Raw genomic sequence first — 23,776 nt, forward strand, 5'->3', positions numbered from 1 at the left:
CCAAGTGAGTCTTGGCTCCTTTTGAGAATCTGCTGAAAGGTATTGAATCTCTCCCCAGAAAATGCAAGTAGAAATGTAGGCAAAACTTTCTTGGAATTTCTAGGGCTTTATAATCCTGCAGAAGCTTATCCATAGGCCCTAGTCCCCAGGTTTACGACTCCAAGAGATGAACTCCTAAAATTCTTTCACTTTATAGTTTGGGATCATGAGTCTTAGATGAAGTCATGCAACTGAGCTTATGTAGTTTATAAATTAGAGACAAAGCTAATACTAGGACACACTGGATCATGTCTCTTGGTTTTGGGCATTTCTAAAATTAAAGTATCGGATGGCCAGCATCAGTAGGTAAATAAATACTGACCATATTGGTATAGAGGAAAAAGTATACTATCCTCAGTGGTAGAAGCAACCCGAGTTGGTGTAATTCTGGTGATTGATTTCTCCATATTGTGCTAAATTAATTAATATTTTTCATCTTTGTAATTGTTTCTCAAGTACTGTGGTGCCCTTTCCATAGTCAGTACTGTAGTTGCTCCTTTTCCTTAAAGTAAACAGTATGGCGTTTTGCCCAAGGAAATGGAAATCACCTGAAGAGAGCCTGTCAGAGCAGCAACATTAGATTATCTTCTTTTGCTTGAGACTGAGAGAAATAGGAGAATTTCAACCATACACCAAATAGACAGAATAGTATAGTGAACTCCCATGTAGCTGTCACCCAGCCTCAGTAACCATTAACCAGTGGCTAATTCTGCCCCTTCCCCACACAAATCACTTCTCACTTGGATTCTTTATTTTTTAATTAGAAACAAGCCTTTTCATTTTTTATTCAGTTTTCTCATCACATGCTACATTTTCCATCATTCTTCTGGTTTTCTCAGTCTTCTCAAATTTCTTCTCTTTTGTTCTTTCTTTAGATTCCTTAACTTTTTGAAACAACTTTATTGAGGCATAGTTTATATACATTAAAATTCACCCATTTTAAGTGTACAATTCAGTGATTTGTTAGTAAATTTACTGAGTTGTGCATCTATCACCACTGTTCAGCCATAGAACATTTCCATCACCTCTGTAAGATCCCTTGTGTTGGTTTACAGTTAACTCCTATTCCCACCTCCAGCCCCAGACAACCACTAATGTACTTTCTGTCTCTGTAGATTTGCCCTTTCTGGATATTTCATGTAAATGGAATCACACAGTATGTGATCTTTTGTGTGTGGCTTCTTTTATTTATGTTGTTGATGTTGTACTGTGTATTAGTAATTCATTCCTTTCAATGGCTGACTACTGTTCCATTGTATGCATATACCACCTTATGCTCAGCCATTCACCAGTGATGGACATTTGGGTTTCCTTTTTTGGCTATTGTGAATAATATTGCTGCAGACATTCACATGCAGGTCTTTGTGGGGACATATGTTTTCATTTTGCGGGGTGATAGCTAGGAGTGGAGTAGAATTGCTGGGTCATATGGAAGATATGTATTTAACTTCTAAAGAAACTGCCAAAGCACTTTCACAGTGACTGTACCATTTTCCAGTCCCGCCAGAAACTGTGAGGGCTCTCCTTTCTACATATTGTGCCAACATTAGTACTTCTTATGTTATTTTAGAGTGAATCAAAGTCACCATGTTGTTTGATCCATAAATATTTCAGTATGTACCTATAAGAAACAGGGACTCTTTCAAAAACATAACTACAATGCCATTATAACAAAGAAAAAAGTTAATCTTTAATATCATGAAATACCAAATCAGGTTCAAATTTCCATTGGTCATAAATGGATTTAAACTTTTTAAAAATCAGAATCTAAATATTGTCCTTACATTATGATTGGTTAATATGTCTCTTACTTTTTTTTTTTTTTTTTGCGGTACACGGGCCGCTCACTGTTGCGGCCTCTCCCGTTGTGGAGCACAGGCTCCCGACGCGCAGGCTCAGCGGCCATGGCTCCCCGGCCCAGCCGCTCCGTGGCATGTGGGATCCTCCCGGGCTGGGGCACAAACCCGTGTCCCCTGCATCAGTAGGCGGACTCTCAACCACTGCGCCACCAGGGAAGCCCAATATGTCTCTTAAGTCTCTCTTGATCTAGGGGATCTCATTCCTCCAAGCACCCCCGTACTGGATTTTGCTGATTATTTCCTTGTGGTGTAATTTAGTATGTTCATCTATCCTTCATCCTATGTGGCCTGGATATGCTGGATCGTGTGTGTGTGTGTGTGTGTGTGTGTGTGTGTGTGTGTGTGTGTGTGTGTTTAAGAAAAGCTAGAAATTCAGGCTTTTATGTGAAATTAGCCAGCAACTAACTCAAATTTAAAAACGAAAACAAAACACGGTGTTGGCCAAGTGTAACACATTTGTGGGCCAGTCTAGTCAGCGGACTGCCAGTTGGAGAGCTGTTTAAAATATAGAAGTGGCTAGGTAGGTGACCATCAGCTAGCTCAGTTAAATGTTACTGTATTTATTTTCTAAATTCAGTTTGTGAGAAAAACTAAATTGAAGTATCATTACTCCACTTGCTTTATATTTGAAAACAGTTTAAAATATGAAGTTATTGAGGAACATAAGACACTTGTGTTCTAATATTTAGTGAAAAGAGCAGAATTGTATTCTAGTATTTAGTGAAAAGTTTAAAACAACTTTTTAAAAAAAGGAGAAAAAAACACCGAAATGGTAGTTGTCTTTAGGAATTATGGGAATTTTTTTTCTTATTTCATCTCCAGATCTGACCTTTCTTCTGAGCTCTGGACAAGTATATCGGATTTCTTAACCCCTGTTTCCACTCAGATGGCTCATAAGCGCCTCTGTATGTTAGAAACCAACCTGTCCTCCCACTCCCTTCACCCTCAACCTGTATGTACTCCTTCTCTAGTTTTTCTTTTCTTAGTATCTGGGACCACCAGCTGCTCATTTTCTCAAGTCAGAAATCTTTTATTCTTATCTTCTCATCATCAAGTTCCATAGATGTGTGTTCTAAATAAATAGATCTCCAATCCATTCACTGCTCTCTGTCATCACCACTGTGACTGTTGGGTCTAGGCCATCCTTATATCTCTTGGACCAGGGCGGTCTCCTCATACCTGGTGCCCTAGCATTACTCCAATTTGTATTTTGTTTTGTAGCTGGAATGATCTTCCTAAAAGCCAAAGCCAGTCATGTCACTCCCCTTTTAAGCCCATCAGTGGCACCCTGTTCCCCTTAGGGGGAACTCACAACTCTTAGACTGCCAGTCTTTCTGTTAGCCAGCCTCCTCTCTAGTCTCATTGCCCTTCCTTTCTTTAGTTTCTTAGTTCATGTGTGTGAAGCTTGGTGATTTTTTTTTTTCCCCCGGTACGCGGGCCTATCACTGTTGTTATTTTAGAATGAATCAAAGTCATCATGTTGTTTGATCCATAAATATTTCAGTATGTACCTTTAAGAAACAGGGACTCTTTCAAAAACGTAACTACAATGCTATTATAACAAAGAAAAAAGTTAATCTTTAATATCATGAAATACCAAATCAGGTTCAAATTTCCATTGGTCATAAATGGATTTAAACTTTTGAAAAATCAGAGTGGGGGCTACTCTTCATTGTGGTGCACGGGCTTCTCATTGCGGTGGCTCCTCTTGTTGCAGAGCACAGGCTCTAGGCGCGCGGGCTTCAGTAGTTGTGGCTCGCGGGCTCTAGAGCGCAGGCTCAGTAGTTGTGGCACATGGGCTTAGTTGCATGTGGGATTTCCCTGGACCAGGGCTCGAACCCTTGTCCCCTGCATTGGCAGGCGGATTCTTAACCACTGTGCCACCAGGGAAGCCCGGACATGTGATATTTTAAAAAAAGCATTTCACAGAGGAAAAACCCAAATGGCTGATAAACCTAGATGAGGTGCTCAAACTCATGAAGTACCAGGAAATGCAAATTCAGTCAACATCAGCCTTGATTTTCCCCCAAACTGGGAAAAATGAAATGTTTGATGACATCAAGTTTCATTAAGGATGTAAGGAAACTTTCATATACTTTGGGGATCCATTTGGCAATTTCTAGTAAAATTGAAAATGTGCCATCTAGATATATATATATATACCCTCAATCCCCACACACATAATGCATAAGATATGTGCAGGGAGTGTTCATAACAGCATTGTCACAGCAGAAGATTGGGAATTAACCTGAATGCACAAGTAATGCTTTGGGGAAATGGATATACTGTGATGTACATAATGATGGAACACAAGCAGACAAAGTGAGGAACTAGAGCATATTCAATGTATCAACACAGTTAGGTGCTCAGAGAATACAGTGTTGTCTGAAAATGCAAGTTGCCAGACATACACATACATCGTGACACAGTTTATCCAAATTTTAAAAACATAGCAATGCTATATGATGTTTATGGTTATGGATACGTCCAGTGAAAAATAGAAGCGCACTTAACCAATTCATGAGCTTGGGAAGCGATGGTGGAGGGGAATAGGATTCAGTAGAGGTACAAAGGCGCTTAACTTTGTCAATGAAGTTCTGTTCTTTTCCTCCTTCCCGCCCTCCCTTCCTGTGGCTCTGAAGCAACTACAATACAGACATTTGGTAATTGTGGGGAGTGGGGAGTTGGATATTTGTCGCTATTCCTTTTACTGTTCTACAGTGAGGGGTATTGTGAGTCTTATGAGGGCAAGGGCTCACTTGTCTCGCTGACCATTGATTGCGCAGGGCCTGACACACATGAGGATTCAGGAAGAGTATGTTGAATGAGGAAATGAATGTGTGTCTGTGTTCCAGATTTTCTAGGATGAGCGCTTACTACTGGAAAAAGTATGGTTGCCAATGTTTATAAAAATAGAAATTCTTTGCACCTGGGTGGTGGGCTTGTGAGTGCTTAGTACGTGGCTGATCTTGTTATAGATGCCACCAAACAGCAAGATTATAAATTATGGCTCTGTACCTTTCTGTTTTGTTTGGTTAGTACCACTGAAAAGCTACAATGACTGAAAAATGTGTTTTAAATATTCTTAGATGTAAAAGGAAAACACCAACCTATTATTATTAGTTTATACCTGAGTGGTAAGGTTGCAGCTACTTTTCTGTACTTTTTCAATTACATTTTCTGTGAGCATGTGCAAGTTTTATAATTGAAAATAAATGATATTAAAATAAAACAGAGATTAGAGGGAAATCTCCAAATTCTGAATATTCACAAGGTGGTGAAATAGTAGTGACTCGGGGGCAGGGGAGAGCTTTGATTCTTTTTTCCCTAATATAGTTGTCTTTTTTTTTTTTTTTTTTTTGGCCACAGCATGTGGAATCTTAGTTCCCTGACCAGGGATCTAACCCGTGCCCCCTGTGGTGGAAGCACGGAGTCCTATCCACTGGACTGCCAGGAAATTCCCCATTTGTAATTTTTAAAAATTAAATTTGATTACAAAAACTATCCTATTCACTCTTAAAGTCAAATAAAAATGACTTTTTTGAATACAGTACTTCATTTTGAGAGGCGTAGTTTACAGACAACCAAAAATGTTTTTGCTTGGGTAGAATGTAGATTAGAACAGCAGAAGTTGTAATTACCTTTCGTAAAACATTTGAAGGAGTCAAATAGTATTTGTTATATGACAAGTAAGTTTGCTTTTTGGTGACCTAAGAGCTTTTCTATTATGAGTCCAGTCCTTCCTGTTGCCCATCCCCTTAGTTGGATTCTTCCGAGTTGACCACTGGTACCATTTGGTGTGTCCCTTCCACGTTTAAGGTCTTTGTATACACATTCCCCACACGTCTGTTTCCTTCTTTCCTTTTTTTGGTGTAATCACTTTATAACATCTAAGTCAGGTCAGGGTGTGTGCAGAGCTCTTCGATGACTTCTAAGCCAATGTCCAGCCATCCTGGCCTCTTGCAGCCCTCCGTCCACAAAGCAGAGGTTCACCTGAGGGTGGTACTCCTGGATGCCGAGGCCCAAGTGCCCTTCCTCTTTACGCCTGCAGGCTGATGTCCAGCTCCTCTCAGTCCCTGCTCAAAGATGCCTTCCGAGTGAAGTTTTCTCTGACCAGCCTCGCTTAGCTGGCAGTGCTGCACGCCCTCCTCCTCTCCCTTCCCTGCTGTGTTTCTCTGTCGTGCTCATCACCGTTGAGCAGACGATGGTTCATACTGTTTATTTGTTCTTACCTGTCTGTCTCTACTAGAATGTAAGCTCAGTGAGAGAGGCCTTTTTGTTCATTTTTTCAGTGTTTTGTTCTCAAAACCTAGAGCAGTGCCCGTAGGTACGCAATAAATACTTGTCAAATGAATGAACTTTTTCATTTATTAGTTGTGGACATTTAAAAAATGTTAGTGTATATATGGGTCTACTTCCTTCTATTTAACTACTGCAATAATACTTCATTGTAAGAGGGACTCACCATTTCTAAAAATCATTCTTTTGTTGATGGAAATTTATAGTGTATTTTTATTGCTTGATTTTAGCTATTATAAACAAAGCTGCTATGAATATTCTTGTCATATATCTTTGTGTATTTCTATGGAGTAGATTCCTAGGAAAGGTACCAAATAGCCCTCTATGAAGGTTTTATCAATTGACACTCCACCAGTAGAGTATGAGCATGTTCAGGGTGTTCATTTACCCACATACTCCACAACACATTATGTCTTAGCTTATGCCAACCTGATAGGGAAAAGGTGACATCTTATTTTAAGTTGACTGTTGGTGAGGTTCAGGATCTCAGCATGTTTATTAGCCCCCTGCTGGCCTTTAATTTCAGATCTTCTCTGTAGACCAGAAAATTTAGGAAAACTTATTTCAGTAAGAGTATACTTTTCAGTGTATATATGTTCTTAAATGCTGGTAAAGCATTTGTGGTGGGAAAAATAAAGTTGCATGCAAACAGAAAACATGAAAAAGAGAAAAAAAATTGCACCCATAATTAAGAACCAAAACTTCACTTTTTAAAAAATAAATTTATTAATTTAATTTATTTTTGGCTGTGTTGTGTCTTCATTACTGCGCGTGGGCTTTCTCTAGTTGCGGCGAGCGGGAGCTACTCTTAGTTGCAGTGCGCGGGCTTCTCGTTGCGGTGGCTTCTCTTGTTGCAGAGCACGGGCTCTAGGCGCATGGACTTCAACAGTTGTGGCACGCGGGCTCAGTAGTTGTGGCTTGCAGGCTCTAGAGCACAGGCTCAGTAGTTGTGGCACACGGGCTTAGTTGCTCCGCAGCATGTGGGATCTTCCTGGACCAGGGCTCAAACCCATGTCCCCTGCATTGGCAGGTGGATTCTTTTTTTTTGTTCTTTGTTTTTTTGCGGTACGCGGGCCTCTCACTGTTGTGGCCTCTCCCGTTGCGGAGCACAGGCTCCGGACGCGCAGGCTCAGCGGCCATGGCTCACGGGCCCAGCCTCTCCGCGGCATGTGGGATCCTCCCGGACCGGGGCACGAACCCGTGTCCCCTGCATCGGCAGGCGGACTCTCCACCACTGCGCCACCAGGGAAGCCCGGCAGGTGGATTCTTAACCACTGCGCCACTAGGGAAGCCCCAAAACTTCACATTTTAAATAAACTTTTTGGGTAAAATTTTGGCTTAGAATTTCAATAATATTAAAGTTTTAATTTTACAAAGTAGTTTATTGCAAATAAGAACAAACCTTTCAGGGGACTTCCTTGGTGGTCCAGTGGGTAAGACTCTGCACTCCCAATGCAAGGGGCCCAGGTTGGATCCCTGGTCGGGGAACTAAATCCTGCATGTATGCTGCAACTAGGATCTGGCGTGCTGCAACTAAGACCCGGCACAGCATGCCTGCATAAATGAATAAATAAATTTATTTATTTGTTTACCAGAAAACCTTTCAGAATAGTCTGAAATAATCCAGAATAATCTGATGCTGCATTTTTCTGAGATCCTCTATGATAAGTTAAGTATACATTAATTCAGATGGCTTCACCGTCATCATCAAACTAATGCTCATGTCTTGGTTTGAACTAGTACTTTTGAGACTATAACTGTGGGCCAGTTATGTTTCCACCAACTTCAGATAATATAAATCTACTAAGGAAGGCCACGAAAAAATATAAGTTTTTACAACCAACCGTATAAATATGTACCTGGGGACAGTCCTCTATTTTGTTTATGTTCTGGTAGCCTTGACTTCTCATGAGTGAACAAATTCATTTAATTAACTTGATGAGCAGTTTACTGTGATTAGGAATATAACTTGTTTTTATGGTTATTTTTTTATTCCTCCCCTATATGGGGAGGAATGTAAGGGAACAAAATTGATCACAAGTTGATGGCTTGAAATTTTCTATAATAAAAAAATTTTAAAACAAGCAAAACATATACCATTTATTTGGTTGTAAAAAGTATTAATTTTCTTTTTTGGCTGCACCATGTGGCATGTGGGATCTTAGTTCCCCGACTAGGGATTGAACCCGCATCTCCTGCGTTGGAAGACAGATTCTTTACCACTGGACCACGAGGGGAGTCCCTGTAAAAAGTATGAGATGGATAAGAGCACAGGTTTGGGTTTTAAACAAACCTGAGTTAGAATACTGGCTTTGCCACCTACTAACATTACGATTTTAAGCAAGTTTTACCACTCTGAGCCTCATCTGTAAAATGGGCATAACAACACCTGTCTCACAGTGTTGTAATAAGAGTGAATGGTGATAGAGTTCTTCCTAGCACAGTACTGGGTACAAGGTCAAATGTTTGCGATCTCTGTGATCCTTGGAGAAACAGGCAAACCTTACTGCTGGTTCAGTGCTAATGGAAATGATTTGAGTGGGCTTTGAAAATGTAATTAAATCTTCATGGCTTGTGTCAGATATTGTCATCTTTACCCCACTTTGGCAACTCCTTGCCTTGCCTCCTTTTACTCTGTCACTCTGCCAAGACACTGACATTGCTGCCTCTTACCTGGGAGAGTATCTGGAGGGACAGATGTGAGTGCTGAGGCTTCTCTCTTCCCCTCTCACACCCCATCCCCAGATGTTGCCTGTAGCACTCTGGCTGTAGCACTTACAGTGGGCAGGATGTTCATCCCAGGGCCCCCAGATCTCTGGCTTCCTTGTGGTAGAAGGAGAGGTTTCCTTGTTCCTGGACAGTTAGGCCTGGCTGTTGGAGATTTTTTTTGAGACTGAGTGTTTATCACTTCTTGGGCCTCAGCCCTTAGGGGTGTTTTGTAAATATTGGTTTAATTACATTGAATTAAATCAAAGTTGAATGAGTGGTTAGAATGTTTGACCTTACTGTTTACTTTCAATCTCAAAGTTTGTGTCTCTATGATTTGTATAGTGAAATACAGTTTACAGAGTCACTTCCATACGTATCTTATTTGATATGGTGACATAATAGCTTAAAATGGAGTGTCAGAGGTTAGGTTAGGCGAGGGTCCTGCAGTTATTACTGGCAAATGGTAATACTTAGAAATAACGATTGATTTTTTTTTTTGTAATTACAGATTAACACACGGTCTTTGTTAGAAATTTAGAAAATATAGAAAAGTATAAAGAAAATATTGCTACCCACCATCCCACTGGTACTAACCTTTTCATGGTTTGATGAATTTCTTTCAAATCCTTTATAAATAATTGTAAATATGTATACCTTTCAATTTTTAAAAACAAATTTAGCTCTTAACTGTATATAGTTTGTTTCTGTTCTTTGCATTTAATATTTTTTCTAGCTTTATTGAGATATAATTGACAAATAAAAATTGTATGTATATGGGCTTCCCTGGTGGCGCAGTGGTTAAGAGTCCGCCTGCCGATGCAGGGGACACGGGTTCGTGCCCCGGTCCAGGAAGATCCCACATGGCGCGGAGCGGCTAGGCCCGTGAGCCATGGCCGCTGAGCCTGCGCGTCTGGAGCCTGTGCTCCGCAACGGGAGAGGCCACAACAGTGAGAGGCCCGCGTAAGGCAAAAAAAAAAAAAAAATTGATTGTATGTTTGTGAATAGTTAAGATTTACTCTCTTAGCAGATTTCAAGTATACAGTATTGGTTTTTTTTAATAAATAAATTTATTTATTTATTTTGGCTGCGTTGGGTCTTTGTTGCTGCGCGCGGGCTTTCTCTAGTTCCGGTGAGCGGGGGCTACTCTTCGTCGTGGTGCATGGGCCTCTCATTGCAGTGGCTTTTCTTGTTGTGGAGCACAGGCCCTAGAGTGTGCGGACTTAAGTAATTGTGGCACACGGGCTCAGTAGTTGTGGCTCGCGGGCTTAGTTCCTCTGTGGCACGTGGGATCTTCCCGGACCAGGGCTTGAACCCGTGTCCTCTGCATTGGCAGGCGGATTCTTAACCACTGTGTCACCAGGGAAGCCCCAGGAATACAGTATTGTTAACTGTAGTCACCACGTTGTACATTAAATCTGCAGAATTTACTCATCCTGCGTATCTGAAACTTTGTACCCTTTGACCAACATCTTTCCATTTCCCTCTACCCCCAGCCTTGGTAACCACCATTCTGCTCTTTGCTTCTTAGAATTCAACTTTTTTAGGTTCCACGTATAAGTGAGACTGTGCCGTATTTGTCTTTGTGTGTCTGGCTTATTTAACTTAGCGTAATATCTTCCAGGTTCATCTGTGTTGTTGCAGATGACAAGGTTTCCTTCTTTTTTAAGGCTGAAAAATAGTCCATACATAAACGCACATTTTCTTTATCCATTTATCTGCTGACAGCTACTCAGATTGTTTCCATATCTTGGCTATTGTGAATAATGTTACAGCTATCTCTTCAAGATAGTGATTTTACTTCCTTTGGATTTATTCCCAGAAGTGGGATTGCTGCATCATATAGAGGTTTTTTTTTTGGCCGCGCCCGCATCTTATGGGATCTTAGTTCCCTGACCAGGGATTGAACCCGGGCCACGGCTTTGAAAGCAGTGAGTCCTAACCACTGGACTGCCAGGGAATTCCCTAGAGTTCTAATTTTAATTTTTTGAGGAACCTTCATACTGTTTTCCATAATGACTCTTCTAATTTACATTCCCACCAACAGTGTACAAGAGTTCCCTTGTCTCCACTCCCTCATCAATGCTTGTTGTCCTTTGACTTTTTGATAATAGCCATTCTAACATGTGTGAGGTGATATTTCATTGTGGCTTTAATTTACATTTCCCTGATGATTAGTGATATTGAGCACCTTTTATGTCTTCTTTTGAGAAATGTCTATTCAGATCCTTTATCCTTTTTTTAAAAATTATTTATTTATTTTTGGCTGTGTTGTGTCTTGTTACTGCGCGCGGGCTTTCTCTAGTTGCAGTGAGCGGGCTTCTCATTGTCGTGGCTTCTCTTGTTGCGGAGCACAGGCTCTAGGCGCACAGGCTTCAGTGGTTGTGGCACGCAGGCTCCAGTGGTTGTGGCACGCGGGCTTCAGTAGTTGTGGCTCACGGGCTCTAGAGCTCAGGCTCAGTAGTTGTGGAGCATGGGCTTAGTTGCTCCACGGCATATGGGATCTTCCCGGGCCAGGGCTTGAACCCGTGTCCCCTGCATTGGCAGGCAGATTCTTAAGCACTGTGCCACCAGGGAAGCCCCTTTATCCATTTTTAAATCAGGATATTTGTTTTCTTGCTATTGAGTTGTTTTAGTTCCCTGTATATTTTGGATATTAACTAACCCCTTATCAGATACATGGTTTGCAAATATTTTTCTTAATTCTGTAGGTTGTCTCTTCACTCTGTTGATTGTTTTCTTTGCTGTGCAGAAGCTTTTTTGTTTGATGCAGTCACATTTGTCTATTTTTCTTTTGTTGCCTGTGCTTTTGGTTACTATCCAAAAAGTTATTGCCCAGACCATTGTTAAGAAGCTGTTTTCCTATGTTTTCTTGTAGTAGTTTTACAGTTTCAGGTCTCACATTTAAGTCATTAATCCATTTTGAGCTGATTTTTGTATATGGTGTGAGAAAAGGGTCCAGTTTCATTCTTCTGCATGTGGATATACAGTTTTCCCAACACCGTTTATTGAAGAGACTATCCTTTCCCCACTGTGTGTTCTTGGCACCTTTGTCAAAGATCAGTTGAACATAAATCAGTGGATTTATTTCTGGGCTCTATATTCTGTTCCATTGGTCTATATATCTTTATGCTAGTACCATACTATTTTGATTACTATAACTTTGTAATACATTTTGAAATCAGTCAGTGTGATGCCTTCAGCATTGTTCTTGTTACTCAAGATTGCTTTAAGGTCTTTGTGGTACCATGTGAATTTAGGATTGTTCTAGTTCTGTGAAAAATGCCACTGGAATTTTGATAGGGATTACACTGAATGATATGGATAGAATGGACATTTTAGCAATGTTAATTCTTCCAATCCATGAATACAGCTTATCTCTCCATTTATTTGTGTCTTCTTTAATTTCTTTCATCAGTGTTTTTGTCGTTTTCATTGTATAGTTCTTCCTTCTCCTTGGTAAAATTTATTCCAAAGTTTAAAAAATATTTATTTATTTATTTTTTATTTATTTATTTTGGCTACACTGGGTCTTAGTTGCAGCATGCGGGATCGTCATTGCGGCATGCAGGATCTTTAGTTGTGGCGCGTGGACTTCTTAGTTGCAGCATGTGAACTTTTAGTTGCGGCATGCATGCGGGATCTAGTTCCCTGACCAGGGATCAGACCTGGGCCCCCTGCATTGGGAGTGCAGAGTCTTATCTGCTGGACTACCAGGGAGGTTCCTGTTGTTTTTTTTATGCTATTGAAAATAGAATTGTTTTCTTTATTTCTCTTTCAGATATTTCGTTATTGTATAAGAAATGCCACTAATTTTTGTATGTTGATTTTGTCTTGCAACTTTACTGAATTTGTTTATTAGGTTTTAAAAAATATTTATTTATTTATTTGGTTGTGCCAGGTCTTAGTTGCGGCTGGTGGGCTCCTTAGTTGTGGCATGGGAACTCTTTAGTTGTGGCATGCTTGTGGGGTCTAGTTCCCTGACCACGGTTTGAACCCGGGCCTCCTGCATTGGAAGTGCGGAGTCTTAACCACTGCACCACCAGGGAAGTCCCATGAATTTATTAGTTTTAATAGTTTCTTGGAGGAGTCTTTAGTGTTTTCTATATATAACATCATGTCATCTCTGAACAGAGACAATTTTACTTTTCCCTTTCCAATTTGGATACCTGTTATTTCTTTTTCTTGTCTGATTGCTCTGGCTAGAACTTCTAGTACTGTGTTGAATAGTGAGAGTAGGCATCCTTGCCTTGTTCCTGATCTTAGGGGGAAAGTTTACACCTTTTCACTGTTGAGTATGATGTTAGCTGTGGACTTGTCATATTACAGCCTGTATCATGCTGAGGTACATTCCTTCCATACCTGATCTGTTGAGCGTCTTTATCATGAAAGGATGTTGTATTTGTCAAATGCCTTTTCTGCATTTACCGAGATAATCATAGGATTTTTTCCTTCACTTTGTTAATGTGGTGTATCACATTTATTGATTTACGTATGTTGAACCATCCTTGCATCCCAGGGATAAATTTTACTTGATCATGGTGTATGAGGCTTTTAATGTGCTGTTGAATTTGGTTTGCTAGTATTTTGTTGAGGATTTTTGCATCTTTGTTCATCAGGGATATTGGCTTGTAATTTTCTTTTCTTGTAGTGTCCTTATAGGCTTGGTATCAGGATGATTCTGGCCTTGTAGAATAAGTTTGGAAGTGTTCCCTCCTCTTCAATTTTTTGGAAGAGTTTGAGAAACACTGGTGTTAATTTTTCCTTAACTGTTTGAATACTGATTCAGTCTCCTTATTCAGCTTTTCTGTTTCTTCAGATTGAGTCTTGGTAAGTTATATGTTTCTAGGAATTTGTCCATTTCTTCTAGGTACTCCAACCTGCGTTTAATATTATATTGTTACTACTTTGCAATATTAGGGGATAGTGGTGTGAAAATGGCTTTCACGTCAGATCTGTGTTGAAATCCCAGCTTTACCACTTAGAGTGTCCATAGTCTTGGGTAGCGTTTCATCTCTGAACTTGTGTCTTCATCCCTGTCATGGGGATACTGCTTTTAACCACACTGGGCTGAGTGAGGATTAGACATCATAGGAAAGCCCTTGGCACATAACCCAGTTCTTGGTAAGTGCTGAAAACAGGGAGTTGTGATGCTGTTGTGATTGTTTAAAATATTCAAAAACATGTTTTTAATGGCATTGTATTATCAAGTGAAATGCTATACAAAAGTGAAAAAAAAACAGTAAAGGAATAGAGTTTGTATGGAAAAAAATCACTGTTATAAGGTTACAATTGAAACATTTTCCCCCCAAAACCTAGAAAATAGACACTGTGGTGGACTATGTGAATATAAAAATCGATTAACAGGCTTCCATTTTTGCTACACAGCATCTAAATGCGTGATAAATTAGAACAAACATACTTTTCAAAATTTAAACTTATTGAAGTATAATATACACGCTAAAGAAAATACTCATCGTAAGCATACAACTCAATGAATTTCCACTGTGTAAGAATACTTGTGCAGCCAGCAACAATGTTACCAAGCATTTCCAGAAGCTCCTAAAGGCCGCATCCCCCCAGTGACTGGAAAGCCTCTCCCTACCAAGAATAACCAACCACCGTCCTGAGCTCTATTGCCTTTAGCGGATTTCCCCCAACGTTTGAATTTGAATTTGTTATACCTATGGGGCATATGGCTTGTTTTGCTTAGTGTTATGTCTGTGAGATCCATCCACGTTGCATGGGGCAGGAATTTTTTCATTTTCCTTCATTGTCCCTCTGTAGCCCTTCTCATCTATGGATTTTGCCGGAGTATTAAGCCCTAAAGTCCAAAGTGATCCATCATATGTAGCTGAATTAATTTCTGTCCTGTGAGTCTAGGATGGTAGTAGCCTTGTAATACCTTCGGGAGAACTGAGAAGATGCCCGCTCAAATCATGTTCCGTGGAGGTTCATCTCTCTTAGAGTCCCAGGAAAGACTGGGAGCTTTAGCTTTTCTGTTTTTTTGTCCCCCCGCACCGCCCCACCCCCCACCCCGGTACAGTGAGGTCGGGCCTCTCACTGTTGTGGCCTCTCCTGTTGCGGACGCGCAGGCTCAGCGGCCATGGCTCACGGGCCCAGCCGCTCCGTGGCATGTGGGATCTTCCCAGACCGGGGCAGGAACCGGCGGACTCTCAACCACTGCACCACCAGGGAAGCCCAGCTTTTCTGGTTTTTGTGGTCTAGCAGCTCTCCAGTGTCTTCTAGCGGATGACTTCCGGAAGATAGCAGTTAAGTTATCTTATCTGGCTTTTTTTTTTTTTTTCTCCCGGGGAGTGCTGGTTAGCTGCAAGCTCCTCCATCCCACCTGGAGGTGGAAGGAAGTCTAGCAAATGCATAGCTGGGCTCCTAGAAAGAGGAGGGAAAGTCCCAGGGCCAGATAAAGGGGAGAGGGAGAAGAAGGAGCTGAAACCCCAGAGGCAAAATAACACAAGCCAGGGCTGCCCCAAGGCGTAGAAATCTGGACCCAGAGCCTTGGATTTTGAGCAGCCGGTGAGGGAGAGCAGGAGCCAAAGCCCTAGACCCAGGCCTGGAGGGCCGCCGGGACTGTGCCCCTCTGCTCGGCTGGTAACAGCAGCCTCTCCAAAGCTCTGTTCCTCGAGTGAAAGAGTGGGCTAGGAAATAGAGCCCTCCTAACGGCAGTAAAACGTGTCTTAGCTATGGGAGGAGTCAGTTTGATTTTTCTGCTGAAGATCTGATCCTTAGCCTCTCATCACAGGCGTTTGGTGTTTGCAATTAGACTACCTCTGAAGTCCAGAAGCTCCAAGTCTAGAAATAAAAAGTTACCCCTCACACAAAGAAACAAACTGCTAGGAAAGTCAGCAGAGATGACCAAGAACAGAATTAGGGGTTTCAGAGCTCCTCAATATGTTGTAAGAGAGCTATATTTAAAATGAAAGAAACAACGGATAGAGTTCTAAAACATGAGCAAGAAACAAACACTACCATTAATGGCTCTGCGGATTTGAGGAAGAACCAAATCCGAGCTTTAGAAAAGTGCTTAGCATAATGCCTTGCATTCAGGAGCTACTTAATAACTGTGCACATTTGGGCAAATAATTCTCAGTATAAAACTCATGACTGCACAATGTGAAGCGTCTTTGTGGAACCTCAACTTAGAAGTACTCACTAATATCATTGCTCCGTTGGCCCTAAAATTTGTTGACTGAGTTGACATTGGAATCACCATTTTGAGATAGGTTCAAGTAACATTCAGATATTCCTGTTGTCCTGCAGTGGGAGGAGCCGGTTACACTAAAACGCCTAAGAAGGTTTATATAAATGAGTGTATTCTTGGAGCAGCTTTGGCCTCTTCTCCCCCGCCTCCATGTTTTGAGTGCCTACTGGATGCCAGGCCTTGTACTTGAAGGGAGCATGGGAGGATGACTAAAACACTGTTCCTCCTTTCCTGGAATCCACATTCCACAGGCCATCGAGTCTGCCCCCGGGACCCTTACAAATACACTGGAATGAATTGAATCTATTGTGCGTTTCCTTCTGCAAAATTGTTGCTATATTATGCGTATCTGATGAGTCTTCTTCAGCTTTTGGAGCAAGAACACAGCTGTCTGTATTACTGAATATATAGAAACGTTGGTTAGGTAGCAGGGAACTAGGTAACCATAGTTTTCCAAGCAAATGAATAGGTTAACTAATCAAGTTAACTTCTCCGTGTTACTAATTCCACCACTGCAAATCCTTTTAGGATGATGTGAGGCATAAGGTTCATCTGAACACCTTTGGATTCTTCAAGAATGGGTACATGATGGTGAATGTCAGTAGCCTTTCAGTGAATGAGCCTGAAGGAGCCACAGACAAGGACGCAACTGTAAGTGCCTTTCCAGGACATCTTTTCTGTTGCTTAGGTGAAAGCTTCACCCCATACTTAAATATGAAGTATCAGAATGTAGAGAAAATTAAACTTGTGAGCGGGCGTCAGATAGTTTTATTCTTAACAGTTAAGTTGTAATTCTTGAATAATTTTAGTAACAACTGATCCTTCTTACAAAATGAATGCTAAGGAAACCAAGAGGTGGCCAGGCCAAAAGAGTCACCTTTCTGCTCTTGGAGTAATGAAGGTAAGGGCGCCCGGGCATCATGTGGTTCTTTACTTCCATTGTTTTTACCTCCTCTTAGATTGGATTCAGCCTAGACCGCACAAAGAATGATGGATTTTCTTCTTATCTGGTGAGCATCAAATGCATGACCTGATCACTCCCTTCACTCGAACCCAAGACGCTGGGCTGGGTGGAAACACCCTGCTTCCGTCAGTGCTGTTTTCTTGAGGTGGTAGCAGCTTTGACTTGCAAGCATCTCTGAGCACCCACAGTTGTGTTATTTGAATGGAGTCTGGGCCACTTATTTGCTTAGTTCCTGAAAACGTTTTGTTCTTACTCCAGTGTGAATGAATAAGGTGGTGTGTAATTGGGTCTTCCTTTCTCAGGATGAAGATGTGAATTACTGTATTTTAAAGAAACAGTCTGCCTCTGTCACCCTTCTAATCCTAGACATCTCCAGAAGTGAGTAAGTAATTCTACTAATCCTTCAGTTCAATCCTAGAGTAAAGTTAGGGGGAATTTGGTAGTTAAGTTACCATTTATTGTCTGCTACATGCCAAATATTTTGCTGAGTGCTGGAGATTAAAAACAAGATGAGGAAGACAGAGGTCCAGTCCTGGAGGAGCTTCTTGATGGATGAGGGAGACAGAAGAGCAATACAAACGACCACAGCAAACTAGAGAAGTAGTAGAGCAGAGAGACTGAGGATTGCAGAAGAGAAGGGAAAGCTTCAGAGAAGTGTTGGTGCGACCACCCTTCTCATGAATAGACTTTACAGATGAGTAAGAAAGGGAAGAGCATTTTAGGCAAAGGGAACGTGATATACAAACGCAGAGTGGTGTGAAATAACATGGTGTGTTCAGTGAAGTGAATGCGTTGTCTGCATCCAGCTAAGGGGAAGAGAGGAAGGCTCCTCCCCGTTCAGTGCTAGACATGGGCCCCTTGGTACGAGTGATGGTGCCAGCTGAGGTTGCGTGTCCACTCAGGCATGGAAACTTGCTGGTTCCTCCTCAGGCGGGATGGGGCAAACAAAATTGCGGTCTGGTAAGCAGGGAGAAGGGAGGAAATGCATATTAGGCGGGCTACTAATAATGCTCACTGCCCCTCGCGTGCTCCCCACGGCTTCACCTTAACATCTTACTGGGGTTTTTTTTACCTCTTGTTCCTTTTCCCTTGTACACCAATTTGTTGAACACATTGCACATACTTAGGGGGGAATGTGTACCTCAGAATTGTATGGTTGCTACGAACTTAAGCTTTAGAGTGAGACTGCCCAGGTCCTCACCCAGCTGCTCACTGGCTTACTACTCTTGGGCAGGTTCTTTAACCTTTCTGAGCTTTCATTTCAACACCTGTAAAATGCGGATAATAGAATCTGCATCATAGGACATCATGGGACTGCATGAGATGATGGATTTAGAGCTGGAAATAACACCTAACTTACAACACTTACTGGCCATAAGCAGTACTTTGAACTCTTTTTCTTCTGTCTTGTTTGAATACAGAGTGCGAATAAGATCTCCACCAGAAGCTGGTACCCAGTTACCAAAGATCATCTTCAGCAAGGATGAGAAAGTCCTTGGTCAGAGCCAGGAGCCTGGTGTTAACGCTGTTTCAGCAGGGAGCCAGACTCAGAAAAAACAAGGTAAACTGTGAGGTAGAAGCGAGCATTTTCTTCACTACCCTGATCTGTAGATTCTGTTTTGTTCCTGAGTAAAAACACATACAATCTTAGCATTATTTTATTTTTGAGGTGATATAAAAATATGTAACAAAGAAAAATGTGGAAAATATGGGAGAAGAAATGTCATTTCTCCTTACTCCCTGTGTTAGAATTTTAGTAATTTATATTTCCTTCTAAACTTGTTTCCTAAGTCTAGAATATTTGATTTTTAAAACTCATACACGTTTATAATTTTATAAGCATCCCTGTTCACTCAACTTTAAGTTATTTCATACTTATCAGATATCCCATTAAATGGATACTGTAATTTGCTCAGCCTTTCCCCTTAAAGAGACATATTTCAACCTTGATGCTATTATATTAAAACATTGCTACATCAGACATTGTTATTTGTAGATTTTTTTTCATATGTAGAACTTTCTTTAGGATGGGTTCCCAGAATTGGAATTTCTGGTTCAAAGGATATGAATACTTTTGAGAATATTGATACATATTTTCATTCCTCTTCACATGAGTGGTGTGAATTTATACTCCTATTGGGAAATATATAAGAATAGTGCCCACGTCACCATGTCCTAGACAATACTGGGTTTTTGGTTTTGTTTTGTTTTTTAAATTCTAAAGTGAAAGGCAAAAAGGTATTCTTGATTTTGAAGTCACTTTTTTTTTTTTTAATTAATTAATTTTTGGCTGTGTTGGGTCTTCGTTTCTGTGTGAGGGCTTTCTCTAGTTGTGGCAAGCGGGGACCATTCTTCATCGCGGTGCACAGGCCTCTCACTGTCGCGGCCTCTCTTGTTGCAGAGCACAGGCCCCAGACGCGCAGGCTCAGTAGTTGTGGCTCACGGGCCTAGTTGCTCCGCGGCATGTGGGATCCTCCCAGACCAGGGCTCGAACCCGTGTCCCCTGCATTGGCAGGCAGATTCTCAACCACTGCGCCACCAGGGAAGCCCTGAAGTCACTCTTATTACTGAGGCTGCTCTTTTCCTCCATATGTTGATTAACCAATTTATATTTGTCACCTCTTTCATTAACCGTTAGGTTTATCTAATAATTTATATGAGTGCTTTAAAGATAACTATTTATTGTATTATTTATGTGTCTTTTTCTCGGTTTGTCAAAATTCTGACCCAGATTAAAAGATGTGCAGCAATGTTACATTTGTGTGATGATGTAGTTTCACGTATGTGCACCATCTCCTCCTCGTCCAGGTTCCTCAGGCTCACATAACCATTCCCTGGGCAGAAAATCTTCTTTTCCTTCTTTTTTTTCTGAAACTCTCTCCCTTCCTGCAGGGAATTTGAGATGCTGTCTTCCTCATGAAGAGGGTCTTAAGTAAAAATAAGACACAGCTGCCCTCTCTGTTCATTGAAAGAAGTCATTAGCAATTTCTACACTCCTTGCTGTGGAAATAAAAATAGTATGCTTTATGCTAATATTATTTCCTATTTTTCCATGTATATAAATAAATCTTATATATTATATATGTATTTTAAACAATGATCTGTTTTCAAATGTAATTACTTAGAAGATAAGGAAGTCATTCCACGTGGTATCTCTGACAGTAACATGCACTAGGTTATTTAGAGATGATTTCCCTCGTCTGTACTGAATATTCTCATTTATTAGATTGCATTTATAATAGAACAGGTTGCCATTTGCGGCTTCTACAGCTCAGGAGTGTTTGGGGTTCTAAGCAGATGGCATTTCACAAGATGGCACGTGGCCTCACCGTTTTGATTGTTGCAATTATTTGATATTAGACGAGCTAGAGTCTCATAAAATGATACTGTAATATACATATGAGCTGAATCATGCAATAATAACTCTTAAATGGTTCTGCTTCTAGACAGTGGAAAGTCTGAAAGAAGTACAGTGGATTCAAAGGTAAGAAATAACCTGACTTAAGCTCTCAGCTTTCCTGGGTGTAATATGTATGTCTGTGTATGTGTGTGCATATAGGAATGTATATACATATGTATATATGTACACACACAGGTGCGCACACATACATCTGCATGCCTGATCTACAGGGGGTTGCTTTCTGTTTGGGGAGATAACTCAGGCACTCGGAAACAATTTCAAAGTAAGACTGAGTGCTGAGCTATACAGCACTTACACGATAGAGGCTCAGATAGTGAGAGGAGAGGGAAGTGGGCTCTCGGAGAGCCCTCTGGAGGGAGGCGTCACCAGGGCTTGAAGTTTGGTAGATTGTTTGGGGAAGAAGAGAGCGAAGGAGGTGAAGGCCATCATGAGCAAAGACCGGAAGTGGAGATGAGCATGGCAGGTGCTGGGCACTGGCCTATTGGAAGTAAAAGCTACCTATTTGGGAGCAGAGAGAGGTGTCTTAGTTAACAGAGGGCTGGAAAGTTGAAGGCATCGATGCACAGAAAACAGGAAGTCATCGTGTGTTCTTGACAAGGATGGAATGTGATGCAGAAGGTGTTAAGGGAAGGTCATAGTTCTGAAGGAATGTGCAGGGTAGCCTTGGAGAGGGAGACAGTGAAACTAGAGGGACCAGGAGGAATGCTGTTGTGATAATACAGGTTTAGGGTGATGAGGATCTGAACTAGAGCAGAGCTTTGCAATCAGTCTGGGAGGTCATTTGGGGCTGGTGGGAGGGTAGGAGAAGAGGTAGATTTTTTTTTTCCCCCCCAGAGGTGTAGGAAGTAGAAATAGCAGAAGGAAAAACGGGAAAGTTTTGGTTTGGGATATCTTGATTTTTCAGTGATGGGACATCCAAATGGCGGTATTTTATTTTGTTTTATTTTAACAGCTTTATTGAAGTATAATTGATATATAATAAACTGCATATATTTAAAGTGACAATTGGATAAGTTTTGGCTTGTGTGTACACCTATGAAACCACCACCACAACAAGAGAGTGAACATGTCCATCACCCCAAAGGTTTCTCCTGTCCCTTTGTCACCTTCCTGTCCCTAAGTAACAACTGATCTGTAACTATAGATTAGTTTTACAGAAGCTGCTATAAATGAATTATGCAATACCTGCTCTTTTTTGTCTTCTCTCATTTAGCATAATTATTTTAGGTTCGCCCATGCTGTTCCGTGGATCAGTAGTTCCTTCTTTTTGTTACTTACCTTCAGTCTGTCATACTGGTGGCAGTTTGTAGATCATTTGAAGTCGGGGATGGAGCCCAGGTGCTGTGTCAGGGTGTGACCTGGGTTGGCATCCGTTGTCTAGCGGAAGCTTTAAGACTAGCTTGAAGAGACAAGAGGTAGATGAGAAAAGGAAATGGGTAAAGAATTACCATTCTCTGTGAAAGGTAATTTCATACATCTTGAAAAAATGGTGAATTTCTTTTTCAGTGAGCTTTTGAAGAAAGCTTGGGTTTAAGAAAAGCATGTTTTGGAGTTTTAAAATTTTTATTTTTATTAGCATGCTTTTTCCACCAGTCTCATTCTAAAATAGGTCGTTAATGTCTTTTTTAGGCAACAGGAGAGAAATCCTTTTCTGTTCGTAATAATGATGGGGCAGTTTCATTTCAGGTATGTATTCTCTTTCAGTCAAGCTTCGTAGAATTTCTCTCTACCATGTAAAAGGGTGAATTTTTATAGAAATTTTGAATTTAGGAGTAGTAATTTAGGTATGCTATGTGTCAGTCACTTGAATACAGTAGCTCTCTCCATAACAAACCTACAAGGTGGGTATTGTTACCCACCACTTATCAAATCATAAATCTCTGAGAGAGAATAACTCAGAGTGCTATGTTCAGTGTGAGTGAGAAGGCCCGGATTCCAACCCAGTTCTCCCTGGCTGTCCCCACACCTCTGCCTCTCCAATCCCATGCTGCCTCCCATTCAGAGTGTGTCAGAAACACAAACTTCTGTACCTGAAAGGACCATTGTGATCTTTTAGGGTGATGTTGTCATTTCAGAGATGAGTTCACTGAGCCTTAGAGGCCTGAGTGAGCTGCTCAGCTGTCACCATTGTTAACAGCACATGAGTGTTTATGGCAGCATCACAGCCCGTGTGTGGGGTCCGGGGGAGGACACTGGACTGGATCTCAGAGCACATGTGCTAGCTGGTGACCTTGGACAGCTCACTCACCTTCTGAACCTCGCTCTTGAATGATCTGAAAATGGAAAATGAGGGCGCGTGTCTCATAGGGTTGTTAGGCGTATCATTCTTCAAAAATAAAAGTGCTTTGTAAAGCACTATACAAATAATCTTTTATCATTAATTTGTAAGGATCACTGTCTCTTTCCTAACCAGTTTTCATTAATTGAGGTATAATTTGCTTAGAGGGAAATGCCCAGGTCTTACGTGTATGGTTCAATCAATTCTGACAACTGCATGCACCCACATAACCCACTCTCAAGATTCTCTGTATTTTTACCATCTCCGAAAGTCCCCCACCCCTGCCTCTGCTATTCTGAGTTCTTTCACCATAGATTCTTTTGCCTATCTAACAATTTTTATATGTTCTTTTAAGTTTAGTGACCGTCGGTATTAACAGCTAACTGAGAGCTTTTGGGGTGCTCATCTGCTCTGAATCCTCAACAGCTTCCCTTCTGTCTCAGAGTAAAATCCCAAGTCCTTCCACGTGGTCTGCAAACCTACATGGTCCAGCTGCTGTCAACTTTTTTGCCTCAGCTCCTGTTTCCTCCCCACCCCCTGCTTATTACTCTCTTCCAGCTACACAGGCCACCTTGCTGCTCCTAGAAAAGATCAGGCCTTGGGCTTTGCTCTAGCTGTACCTGCTGGAGGGACATTCATCCCTCAGAATCTGTGTGATCAATTTCTTCCTCCTTCAAGTCTCTGCTCAAATGTCACCTTTTCAACAAAGCTTCCTCCAATCGCCCTGTTCTAAATGCAGCACCCCCCGCCCCACCCCTGGCTCTGTTTTTTCCCTTAGTGCTTCTTTCCAACATACGGTATACTTGTACTTATTTACTGTATTTATTATCTGTCTCTCCCTTTAGAAGGTAGCCATAAGGGCAGGGATTTCTATCTGCTTTTTTTTTGCATTATGCGGGCCTCTCACTGTTGTGGCCTCTCCCGTTGTGGAGCACAGGCCCCGGACACGCAGGCTCAGCGGCCATGGCTCACGGGCCCAGCCGCTCTGCAG

General features: G+C 41.3%; 1 protein-coding gene across 3 annotated transcripts in view; it reads left to right on the forward strand.

The window, feature by feature from the left end:
* The window catches only part of GPR107 (G protein-coupled receptor 107), a 102,763-nt gene that overhangs the window by 1,239 nt on the left and 77,748 nt on the right, over nucleotides 1–23,776 (forward strand). For all 3 annotated transcript variants that reach the window (XM_089913855.1, XM_022578452.2, XM_089913856.1), the window contains exons 2-7: nucleotides 16,651–16,773; nucleotides 17,082–17,132; nucleotides 17,389–17,468; nucleotides 18,508–18,647; nucleotides 20,533–20,570; nucleotides 22,137–22,193. In XM_089913855.1, coding sequence (XP_089769981.1) covers nucleotides 16,651–16,773; nucleotides 17,082–17,132; nucleotides 17,389–17,468; nucleotides 18,508–18,647; nucleotides 20,533–20,570; nucleotides 22,137–22,193 — 489 coding nt within the window. The remainder of the gene's footprint in view (nucleotides 1–16,650; nucleotides 16,774–17,081; nucleotides 17,133–17,388; nucleotides 17,469–18,507; nucleotides 18,648–20,532; nucleotides 20,571–22,136; nucleotides 22,194–23,776) is intronic.

This window comes from Delphinapterus leucas, chromosome 6 (assembly GCF_059928025.1).
Source record: "Delphinapterus leucas isolate spDelLeu-1000000601 "Yukka" chromosome 6, BTC_Dleu_Yukka2, whole genome shotgun sequence".
Lineage (NCBI taxonomy): Eukaryota > Metazoa > Chordata > Mammalia > Artiodactyla > Monodontidae > Delphinapterus > Delphinapterus leucas.